This window comes from Momordica charantia, unplaced genomic scaffold (genome assembly GCF_013281855.1).
Source record: "Momordica charantia cultivar OHB3-1 unplaced genomic scaffold, Mcharantia_2.0 BLBB01000054.1, whole genome shotgun sequence".
NCBI classification, from domain to species: domain Eukaryota; kingdom Viridiplantae; phylum Streptophyta; class Magnoliopsida; order Cucurbitales; family Cucurbitaceae; genus Momordica; species Momordica charantia.
In genome coordinates this window covers 14,457-26,945 of record NW_028275210.1, presented here as the reverse complement: position 1 = coordinate 26,945, position 12,489 = coordinate 14,457, and the positions used below count along the sequence as shown (strand labels likewise).

General features: G+C 30.6%; 1 protein-coding gene and 1 pseudogene across 1 annotated transcript; one reads left to right on the top strand and one right to left on the bottom strand.

Annotated features, from left to right (window-relative positions):
* Positions 1-1,047: 1,047 nt before the first annotated feature.
* LOC148207836 (ethylene-responsive transcription factor 14-like) lies at positions 1,048-1,714 on the bottom strand. Its single transcript, XM_088118259.1, has one exon. The coding sequence runs from the start codon at positions 1,682-1,684 to the stop codon at positions 1,316-1,318; it is 369 nt and encodes a 122-aa protein (XP_087974385.1). The 5' UTR covers positions 1,685-1,714; the 3' UTR covers positions 1,048-1,315.
* Positions 1,715-11,162: 9,448 nt separating this feature from the next.
* LOC148207835 (RING-H2 finger protein ATL16 pseudogene) lies at positions 11,163-12,489 on the top strand (annotated as a pseudogene).

The window sequence follows — 12,489 nt, the reverse complement described above, 5'->3', positions numbered from 1 at the left end:
TCAAAATGTTGATTTTTTTTCGTTAATAAAGTTGTACTAGAGATGCAATCAAAAGTCTTACATCAAGAAAGATCCCGTAAGTATGAAACAAATTTAAGTTTTATATAGCAACTTAGTGCAAAATGAAAAATATCATAATCATTATTAAGATTGTAGAATCGAGTCCTTATCCTAACAAAGACAGGTACATGAATAAGTTAGAAAAGAACCATTTTTTTATTTATTTCTTCCTTCTGATAATTTATTTTAATATTTTAATGACAACAAATATTTTATTATGAGAAAATTGTAAGGTAAAAAATAAAAAATAAAATGTTATTCTTGACGATAAATATATATATATATTTTCTTTTTAGAACTATATTTCAAGTAATATTACTAAAATCTTAAAGGTTGAAATTTCATCCTTTTAAATGAAAATGCGTTTCATTCTCACAAATGGGGAAGTGTTTTACATTTTTTTTCTGAAATAGTTACAAATAAAAAAAATGCAACCAAATAATATATGGGAAGATTGTCATCATATAAGTTTCAAATATACATCATAGGCTACGTTTGAAAAAAAAAATATATACATATACTATTATTGTAAAGACAATTTTGATCAAATTTGTTTTAATTTTATTTTGTTAAGAAGAGAAAGTAAAATTAAAATCACATCCCAATATAAAAGATCTTTATTGAGAAGAAAAATAAAAGCAACCACACTCTTCTGATTCTGCTACTAACCAATTATTGATTCCAATCCTTACTCCACATGTTATATATTGAACTAAAAAAATCAATGTATGTTGCACAACGAATGACTATTTATCGATCTTCTTCTTTCTAATTGTACCGTAACAACTTTGGATTTAGATCTCCATATTTTATAATTTTAAAAGGAAAAGGTACTATTGATGAATGATACACTCCCATCACTATTTTATTGAATCTCAACGGGACTTCAACAATAACACAAAAATTTTGCCACATTCAACTTAAGTATTTGGATTTTCATTTTGAACTTAAATTCCCAAGCCATAAGATCAGTAGTAGTCATATCAATGAATGGCCAAAGTTCTTCATCACCATGTTTATTGAATATTAACTAGAATTTAACTTCCACCCTTACAATCCATTGTCCATAATTTTTTAAAATTGAAATAACATTTTCATAATTAGGAAAAACAAAATTAGTCAAAAGGTTAAAACTTCCATAGGATAGAACATATTGGGGGAAATTACAACAAAATTATTGATAATATATAAACATTAGACAATCCCCCAAGTAGTTTGCATTTCATTTCATTTACCCAAAAGAAAGTTAAGAATTTTACTTCTTCCTTTTCTCTTCGTACTCAAGAAGCTCCTCCAGCACCTTATTGTCCAGACACTCAAATTCAATCACCTGATTCTGGCGCCTAGGCGCCGGAGCAGAAGAGGAGCTTCCCCCGCCGTGGGAAGGGTACTCATTAGGGAAATTCAGGACGGCCAAATGGCCACGCATGGTGTAGGCAGCTCGGTCGTAGGCTCGCGCCGCTTCCTCCGCCGTATTGAAAGTTCCGAGCCAAACCCGAGCCCCGTGCCTCGACGAGTCACGAATCTCCGCTGCAAACTTTCCCCAGGGGCGCCGCCGAACGCCGCGGTACCGGACCTCGCCGCCACCCTCATTATTGCCGTCGGATCTCGGCTCCTCGTCCATTTTGCATGGTCCAGTTTCCAAGTGGAACCAAATCCTCCTTTTTATATACTTGCAGCCAAAACCAAATCTAATGTAAGTTTTTTTTATTTTATTTTTAATAATCAGAAAAATCTTTTGCTGCAGCCACGTGAGTTTTTTGTATACTTAGAAGCTTCTGCAAAGAGAAAAAAAGAAAAAAGAAAAAAAATCATGGTCTGTCTCCAATGTATCTGGATTGGTCAAGATGATGGCTTTGAGAAAGAAGCTTGAATAGGGAAAAAAGAAAACAAAAAAAAAACATCTTTTTCAACTTTAATTTCAGTTGGGGTTTTTTTTTTCTTTTTCGAATTTTATAATTTGGTAATGGTTAGAAGGCCAAACGATTTGCTGCTTCTTCTACTTTTTTACTTCTTTTTTTCTTATTTTTTCAGTTAGATTCTTGGAGTCTTCAATGGAAGTTTTGATTCTTTTTTCGAAAACTATATAAAAATTGTGGACCAGAGAAACTGGGCATCTTAATTAGGTTAACTGAAGGGGGTTTTTCTTTTCTTTTTTCAATTTTTAATTGGGAGTGAGATTCGGTTTTGTTTGTTTGTTTGTGTTTTTTGAAATGAAAATTATGGCTTTGTTTATTAACAGTGAAATAATGTGTATAATTTGATTTTGGGGTGTGAAGTGGAAGAGAAAACCCATTTTAAATAAGGAAAATGGTGAGACATGAAACACAATTTGACTATTATGGGAAAATGTAGTGTTTTTTTTTTCTTTTTTTTTTTTGAGAAAATTCAAATGTTTGGACAAATTCCAGATCATTATTGTTGACCTATCTCTGTCTGTCCTTTTGTTCATTATTATTTCTTAATTCCTCTGTTTCAATACCCTTTTTTTCTTGGAGAAAATTGAGAAAAATCATCTAGGTTGCACAATTTGAGATCTTTTAAAAGCTTATTAAGAAAGTAGATTTTTTTTTTTTCTAATGTTAATTTATAAATTTGATTGTATATACTTTTAACAGTTTCATGGAATGGTTTAGCTTTTATGCCTCAGTTCTGTCACTTAAAATTCTTTAAAAAGTTTCTGAAATTAGAATTTTGTGTTAATTGGACATTATTTTACTTTGTCAGCTCAACACTTTGACATTGTTGATTATATTATTTAATGATATTGTGATGAGCTGATTTTTGCTAAGCTGGTTTAAGCATTTAATTGACAAAATTAACGATAAATAATCTAGTAGACTCAGTATTAAAACTTTAGTAGAACCAAACAGACATATTCTTGAAAGTGAAAAGACCTATTAGAAAATTAGTATAGAGATTAAACCCATACCATCTTGAAAATTTCAATAACTAAGATCCTGTTTGATAACATTTTGAAGATTTTTCACTATTTTTTTTTCTATGTTTGTCAGATTATATAAAAACAGAATTCTTAGCCAAATCTCGAAAACAAAAATCAATTTTTAGAAATTATTTTTCATATTTTCAAAATTTGGTTTGAATTTTGTCAAAATGTTATTAAAAATTAAGTGAAAAAAAGAAAAAGAAAAGAAATGCATATGTGAGAGCAACGTTTTAGGACTTATTTTTAAAATTAAAACCAAAAAATAAAATAATTATCAAATGACCTAAATTTTTAATTTAAGAGAGCGTTTGGCCAAAGTTTTTCTTTTTCTTTTTCTTTTTTTTCTCTTTTTATCTTTCTTTAAAAGGTAACCAAAAACTTTTTGCATTATGTAGTTGTATATGTTGCGTTAACTTTGGTGAAATAGGCTTATGGATTTTCTTTGTGTTATTTGTAATTGTTTTATCATAAGAATTATACATTTAAAAGGTCTAAAAATATATTTCTTTGCAATTATTTGACGAGATAAGTTTTAGAAAATGGTATTCAAAACCACATAAATCAAAATAGGATTTTCTTTTTCCTTTTTAAGTTTTCTCTCCTTATTTTAGTACATTAGGTAAGAAAATGAGATTTGAATTCACGACTCTCAAATCAGATATAAGTGTCTTAATCTTTTAGTTCTAACTTAACTATAACTATTCATCAATTGTTTCGGGAAATATTTTGTATAATAGTTATCAAATTATGTATATATTTGTAGGTTACAACTATTTTGAAAAATGAAGTGATGAGACATTATAAATTAAGAATTAAGAGAGGAAAAAGTTGGATAAATATTAATAACCTCGTTTATAAGGCGGATATTTAAATCTCTCACTCTATTCCATGTTTAATGTTTGTAATGGTATATTCTTAAATAAAATATATATGATAAATAAGCTCCCGTGACATTATTTAATTGGGAGGAATTATGCTATAGAAAAGAATAAAAATTGAAATTTTTACGAACTTCAAAAAAATTTTATACCAAGCAAATTTGTTATAAGACGAAAAATGTTGTTCCACGTGGCACATGGAGGCAGCATGTGTGCATACCTAATCCAACTCGAAAGTTTTTTATGATAAAACAAAAGTTCGGAGGAGAACACTGTTCCTCCGAAGCAAACAAAAGTCAATTTGGGGAATAGTTGAAAACCGCTTAACTCTCCATTTGCTTGATTTCCTAAGAGAGGAGTCGTGGTTTACAACACCAACAACCATATAATGGCATACATATACCTAAAGTAAGTGGAAAAAGATACATGCGAATTTAGATATTAATTTAAGAGTTAATTAGTTCATATACAAATTGGCTTGATGGTCAACTCTCATCTAGATTCGTGATTGTTTAAACAATATTTATTATTAACTAATTTTAATCTCTATTACGACAAAAGTATTATTAGAAATATTAAAATATAAAAGATTAAATAGAAATGTTAAATTATAGGAACTAATATTAAGCAGAAAAACAAAAGAGAGAAAGGTTGTTTGGATTGAAAAAGGCAAAATGAGATTGAGAAATATAGTTGTAGTGATGATTGTGAGGCATATGAATTGACAATAATAGTGGACCCAAATCTAATGTTCAATAAATGGGACAAAATCTAATGTTCAATAAATGAGAGTTTTGAGCGGGCACTTTCACCATCTTTTGATTAGAAATATATGCTATTTGTACTCGTTTTGTCCTCTATTATCCTTTTACTTACTTCTTTACTTTTTTTTTTCTCGACTAAGTGAATGAACCTAATTAAGTAAAATTAATAATAACTCTACTCAATAAATCTTATTTTTATAAATTAGGGTCAATAACTATTTTGTTTTTAGTTTTCTATTCTTAAAAATTATGGTGGATGGCTCATAATTCCTTTCGTATGTTTTCAACTTTATTAAAATCAAATTCGATGTTTTAACCAAATTTCAAAAACAAAAACAAAATTTTTAAAAACCATTTTTTTAGTTTTTAAAATTTGTCTTAGATTTTAAAAATATTATTAAAAAATAGATACAAAACCAAGAAATATATAGGGAAAAGTAGAATTTAGAAGCTTAATTTTTTAAAGTTGAAAATAAAAAATAAAATTGTTATTAAACGAGACCTACCTAAATTTATTTAGGTAACTGAAATTTGTTCTTTAGATGAGATGTTTAGATCGGTTAGATAATTACTTTATTTTTGGATAATTATGCTTATAAACACTACTTTCGCATTGATGTGTTTTCTTTATTTTGTTATTTATTTTTAAAATCTAAGTAAAAAAATTTAAACTATATTAAAGAATTTTTTTGCTTCTATATTTTGAAATTTGATTCGAATGTGCTTTCAAGGGTGAAAAAACATACTAAAAACTTGTGAAATTATAAAGAAGCGAGCATAGTTTTAAAAAATTGAAAATAAATTCGGTATCAACTAACTCTAAATGATATAAATTTGTTTATTATATCATTATATCATTTATTTTTTTTAATTTGACGAACACGTTTTTAATGTTAATTTATAAGGGAAAATTGCCGTTTGATCCATTGTGTAATTATTATAAGTTTTCAAACTTTTGTACGGAGTTAGACTTAGACATATAAAAGGGGTCTACTGAAAACGTGTAATTGTTATTAAATGTATTTTTTTAAATTACTTTTTCAATCTAATTTCTATGGTTGCCCGATAATTCGACGTATGTCTGACTAAAAGATCATGAGTTTGAATATATCCACTCGTACTTGTTGTACTTAAAAAAAATTCTAATTTCTATTGTTCAATAAGCTTCAGTTTTAGTCTCTCCTGTTTTAATATTTTCCAACAATACCATTTTTGTTGGTGAATATTAAAATTGATTGATCAATTCATTCATAATTAAAATTTGTCATTTTTTTAATACAACACGTAGGAGTGGAGATTCAAACTCTCAATCTTATTGTTGGATAGTATCTTAACCGGTTAATCTATGCTTTGATTAGTTCTTAAATTTTTCATTTGTTTGCCGTCAAAGAGAGAAAATTAATTACATTATTTTAGTTTTTGACTAAAAAATTTGCTCGAATAGTCATATAAAACTACGGTCATATTATTTCCTAATAATTTATTTCTACACATTGTTAGACTGAGTTGAGTATAGCAGAGTAGATATATATTCTTCAACTTAAGTGTTCATAAACAAAAAAAATCTCTCCGTACAAACTAGTGGCTGAGGATATACAAAATTTGAAGTATGTGAATGGGCCTGGGCCTTTGTTGACCAGGCCCAGCCCATTGTCTGTTTATTTTAGGAAAAAGAAATAAATAAGTTGAAATGTTTGAATTTTGGTCGTTGTTTTTTTTTTCGGAGTGGTCAAATGGGATGACTTTGACCAGTAATTGTAAATGAAGCTCTCGTGACAGCACGTGACAACATGTCGAGTAATGCACAAGGGGGCACGTGCTGGTGTGGCAGATGTAAAAGCTTGGGTCTGCCCATTCAAACTAGACTTCGGTCACCCCATTGAATCTTGTGTCACCCTTCAAAATGGAGCTCTTTAATCCTTCATATATTCAAAAAAAAAAAAAAACCAAGTATTATTTTTACCGACCTCAATTTATTACGAGAAAGAGAGTAAATAAACTGTACGTAATCTTATTATTGAAATAAAGTCTATATATGTAGAGTACCAAGCACTAAATGAAAGTCTTGAACAAGATTAGACAATTGTACTGCATTTGAAAGATGCGTGGTCGATTTTAGGGTTGAAATGCTCCTTCAAATCTAACCATATATCATAGGTAGAATCAAAAAACAAAACATTAGCTGATTTTTCCTTGGACAACGAATGCATAATCCAAAAAATTACCACACTGTTGCAAGTAATCCAGGAATTGAGCATGTTCTCGGTGGGGCAAGGAATCGACCATCCAAGAACCCTAATTTGTTATTGACGGTGAGTGCAATCAACATGGACCTACTTCAGGAAGTGTAATTCTCATCGGTGAGAGGATCGGAGACTAGAATAAGACTGGTGTTGTCCGAATAGTGGAGAAAGTATGGACTCGCATATTGTTCAACCACTGTTTGATTCACCAAAGATGAAAGAGTAGCAGTGGGATTAAGGGCTTCATCGTCGACCATGGGATAAGATAAAAGAAAAAAACGCACAAACAGATGGCGGGAAATCAAGAAAGTTGTCAAATGAGGAAACCGCCAAAGATACTCTCTAAAACAAATTAAACATCTGATACCATATTACAAGAAAGAGAGTAAATAAACTGTGCGTAATCTTACTAATGAAATAAAGTCTATATATATATAGACTACACGAGTTGGGTACACACAGTAATCGAATATTGTTAATAATTACAAAGTCTAATACAATTTTAACCTTAAACTTTTAATAGATCAGGTACTTAATATCATTTTAATGGTTAGCGAAATAGATAAACCATGTCAACTTGAACTTCCAAACTCGAGCATGAAATGAAAACTTGAATCTCACCAACAAATTAAAGAGATAAAAAATTACTCCAACTTAACAACAAAATGCTTAAATCTAATTAATCATAAGCATTCTATACAATTGGAAGAATCAATATCTATAAAAATAGTCTAGTCTACTCCAACCATGACAATGTCCACAGCTAAACACACAATTTAAAAGGGAAAAAAAGAGAAAAAGATAGAACTAAACTAATTGACGGTATCCAAAGATAAAGTTTAAATTATACCACTTATTCCAGTGGTGGGCTAAAATACAAATTAAAAATTTAAGGTTGACAAGAGTAAAAGTTGAACTCCTCGCGTCAAATCGAACGTAGCTCAAATGGTTAAGACATCCATATATCGATGGAAATATTGAAGTCTCAATTTTATATAAATATCGATGTCTATAGATATTTGTAGAAAGATTATTAAAAATAAAAAATTGATAAAAAAATATTTAAATTAATAGGTCAATATTTCGCTATTTTTAAATAAGTTAAAAATGATAGAATATCAATTTTATATCTATAACAGTGATATTCGGTTGTTTTTTGTAATATTATAAAAATGTAGATTTATGTTTATATGAATGTCGAGTTTATGAACCCATACAAATATTGATAAAATGTCAGTATATCGACAAAAATTTAATACGTAGAAAAAGTAGGGTGAAGGTGTGAAATATGGAAAGTTAGAGAGAAATAATTTAAAAGGATTTTCCCATTTCTTCTTCTGACAAATTCATTTCCCAAGTAAACTGCCCTCCTCAACACCTGCTGCCACCTCCCCATGTGCTGTGTCTCACATTTTTCTATTTTCTAAGAAATACTATCATATTCTTACATACATTTAAGTCAACTTTCTTATTTTACAATTAATTTGTACTCTTCTTGAGTCAATTTTCTCACTTCTCTCTTTTTTATAAAATTACCCTTTAATTAAAATAAAGGCCGAGATACAAGACTGAACTTCTAACCTTTCAGAAATGAGCAAGATGTATTAATCGACAAGTTAGGTTCAATATTAGCCTTCTAATTACACTATAGTTCAAAGAATAACATTAAAAAAAATATATATTCTCGTATAAATTAAATGGAAACTAGAAAACACATTTGGTCTACATACTTTCATTAAAGTTAAAATTTAATCTTTAAAATGTAACCATTCATTATAAACACTCTAAATTGTTACTTTAGTGAAACTATAAGGAATATCAAATGTATTAATCTTGAATGAATCACACAAATCTGAGCATTGGTCAACTCAAGACAAGTTCGATTTACCATCCATATATGTCGTTGAACTAAAAAGAAAACATTAAATAAATTACTCTGATCTGAAACGAAATTGATGAGACTCTATTCTTGTCTTTGATTGGTTAGAACTTCGTTGTCGAAAGTAGTGAGCTTTAGAAAATTTTTACATAACTTTTTAGGTTGAGTTCAATATAACTTGGTAAAAACTTACTTTTACCCGAAAATGAAAACATAAAATAAAGTTGGTATTACATTAATAAATTTTTTGTCCAAAATAAGAAAGGCCATGAATAAAATGGGTGGAAAGTTTTTACCTGGTAGGTAGGAGAAATTAAATGTTTTTTAGACAGACAATATACGAAATTATTAAATATTTATTATAAAAACAAAAAAGAGACAGAAAGAAGAATCTTGTATTTCAATTATACGACCAGGGTAGGAGTGAAGATTGTAGTAGTTCCAACCACAGAATATTATTGCATTCTAACCTTGAAACACATACCTAAACCTAAAATTTTGGTCTCAACCAATCGTAGAATATGTTTTTTTCTTCTAATTTGGTTGAAATTTTGAAAGTATTTTTCGATGTTGAAAAAAAAAGACACGTATATTGACAGCATGCCTATCAAGTTCAAAATGAAACAAAAAAAAAAAAACAAGTAAAAGTTCAAATTTGCATTGAATATTACATCTACTTATTTCATGAATGAAGTAAATGTGTAAAATTATATCATTAAGCTTTTGTATTCTCCATTAAATAGAAAGAAATAACGGGATCCAATCACAAATAGATTTTAGATTTTTAGATTGACGATTAGGTCCGAAGAGCTGAAATTATGACATGTGTTCCTTCATCCGATTGTAATTCGTCAAATAAGTTGTCTCATTGTACAATCATAGAATGACATGTCAATTCCATTAACTAATATCAATGATAATTAAAGAACGAAGAAAAACACATAATTGTAACTCGAACATTACTTAATGATTAACAAAGTTGAAAAGTGAGACTCGAAAAAGATACGGATAGAAATTTCAAAAGATTTGGTGAAGGATGGTGACGCGCGAAAACTTTTTGACAAAAGGGTGTGGCTTGAAATGGGAAGAAGTGAAGAAGGGAAGAAAATTTTGGTTTTGTGTGGCAGCAAAGAATCAAACTCCCAAGAACTCAACTTTTTTGACTAAGAATTTCAGCCAAAGACGAGAGGGGACCATAAAATTCTCACTCACTGTTTTTCTTCCATTTGTACACTAAAATTTCCCCTAAAATTGTGTGCTTTGGGTGTGTGGAGATTGAAAATTGAGTCAAAGTAAACACAACAATGAAATAAGATCCCAATTGAATTGCATTTCTCAACTTTCCCATTTATGTGTATATTGTAAAGTTTGCATCCCAAATATCTCTCTCTTTTCAAATCAAATCATATGATATGATTTGATGAGTGATTGGATTTGGACCCACCCCTCCAATTTTTTCACCCCCATATATGATCCTAACTTTGGATTTGTGTTGCTTTCTTTAACATCTTTTTTAAACTTTAGGATTGCTTTCCCTTTGTAATAAGTGGGTAATCTTTGGTTTTCTACCTTTTTTTCGATTGGGGTTTGAGAAAGGAAATCGAATTTTCGGAGTTCCACTATTAATACTCCTTCAAATGAATTGTTAAATCACACAAAATTCAACTAATGAAATATTCAGAATCGAGTCATCCAAATACTTAAATCCAACTCTGAAATGATTTAATGTGAATATGGTTACCAGACGAAGCTAGTGAAAATAATACTAAAACTCAACAACAAAAAAATGCTCATAGGAAGCTAAAATTTTTAATTTTAGTTTCTAGAATTATTATGTACTAACTATTTGAGAAAAAAATTTGTTTCAATTATTTGATGCGTTGTTAACAAAACCATAGAATAAAGAAGAATATACTTGCAAAATGGACAAACAATGTATTTGTCTCACTTCTTATTTTCTATCTAAAATAGTTGGTTGATACATAAATATAAGAATGATTATATTTTGATTCTTTGCCTTCATTTTTAACAACTTTCCGCCATTTTTGATCCTTGTGATTTACATTTTTTATTAAAAAATCCCAAATAACAATCTCTAAATTATTGAACTACATGTCTAAATTTAAAAATCTAAAAGTTGTTTGTTTAAAATTTATAATATGCTGATATGACTTCACCTTGACTCGAGTAGTTAAATATGTGTTGAACTAGGTTTAGGTATTAACGATAGAACTAGACATTAATGTATCATTATTACGAGATATAATATCTTTAAATAATATCAGGAAACCAAAATTGTAGTCTAACTTAATCATACTTGGATAAATCATAATTGAATGATAATTAAAAAACCTCTAAAATTTAATGTCGTCGTGCTACCCACAAATTGATCTACATTTATTATTAGCTTTCAAAAATCAATCTTCTGTTGCGTAATCAAATTACAATTCTCGAGACATACACAATTTTTTCTAAAGTTCCCAAATTTAATTTCTCGTGGAAAACGAAAATAATAATAAAAAATAAAAAATAAAACTCACCCAATTCAACGTTTCTTACCACTTTGGTCTTCGTCTTCCCCAAGTTTCCCAATTTTTCAAAACCGCTCTGCAACTCCAAATTTCGCTCTCCATGATTCTTCTTTTTCTTTCTCTCTCTCTCTCTACTCCATTAAAAAACTTCCCATTTCTCTCTCTTCCACTTCATTGATGGCCGAAACCCTCATCTCCCCGTCGGCCGGTCCAGTTCATTCATCTAATTCCCCTGTTTCCAGTTTTCCGATCATCGCCGTCGCCGTCATCGGGATCTGCGCCACCGCGTTTTTGCTCGTGGGTTATTACATCTTCGTCATCAAGTGCTGTCTCAACTGGCAACGAATCGAAATCCTCCGCCGCTTCTCTCTGTCCCACCGCCGGGAAGAGGCTCTGATTCTCCGGCCGCCGGTGGAGCCACGTGGGCTGGACCTGTGGGAGATCCGATTGATCCCACTGGTTAATTACAAAAAACCCGCCGGCGAGTGCGCCGTTTGTCTGAGCGAATTTCAGCCGGAGGAGCAGCTGAGAAAAATTCCGATCTGCAGCCATCTATTTCACATTGATTGTATCGATATCTGGCTTCAGAATAATTCTAATTGCCCACTCTGTAGAACAAGAATCTCGACCCAAAATTGGCCAATTCCGGCCGATGAAACGACTCAAACTTCATCCCCTCGTCCAAATTCCGGCCGCCCCATCGCTACCACGGACGAGAATTTTGTTGTGATTGAATTGGGTCACAGTCACAACCGGCAGCATCCTCCGCCGTTGAGCTCCGGCGAGCCACCGGAATCGGGAAGAAAGTTTAAGAAGATTACGAGTATGGGGGATGAGTGTATCGACATGAGAGAGAAGGATGAGGAATTTTCAGTGCAACCCATCAGAAGGTCGTTTTCGATGGATTCTTCCGGCGACCGGCAGCTGTATATGGCGGTGCAGGCGGCGGTGCGGCAGAACAGGGGAGCATGTGAGAATGGGGTTGAGGGTTGCAGTAGCAGAGTACGGAGATCTTTCTTTTCTTTTGGTAATGGTAGAGGATCAAGAAATTCAGTTTTACCCATTCATTTTCAAGTTTAAAAAGCTCTGTTTTCTTTTTTTCTTTTTTTTTTTTGTTAATTTTCATCATTGTGTTATGGTGGTATAGGTTGTAGCATATTGTTGATATTTGATTGATTTTGGAGCGA

What these genes read in the sequence shown, in the direction of transcription:
- LOC148207836 (XM_088118259.1), bottom strand. Translation starts at nt 1,684, where the DNA reads ATGGACGAGGAGCCGAGATCCGACGGCAATAATGAGGGTGGCGGCGAG.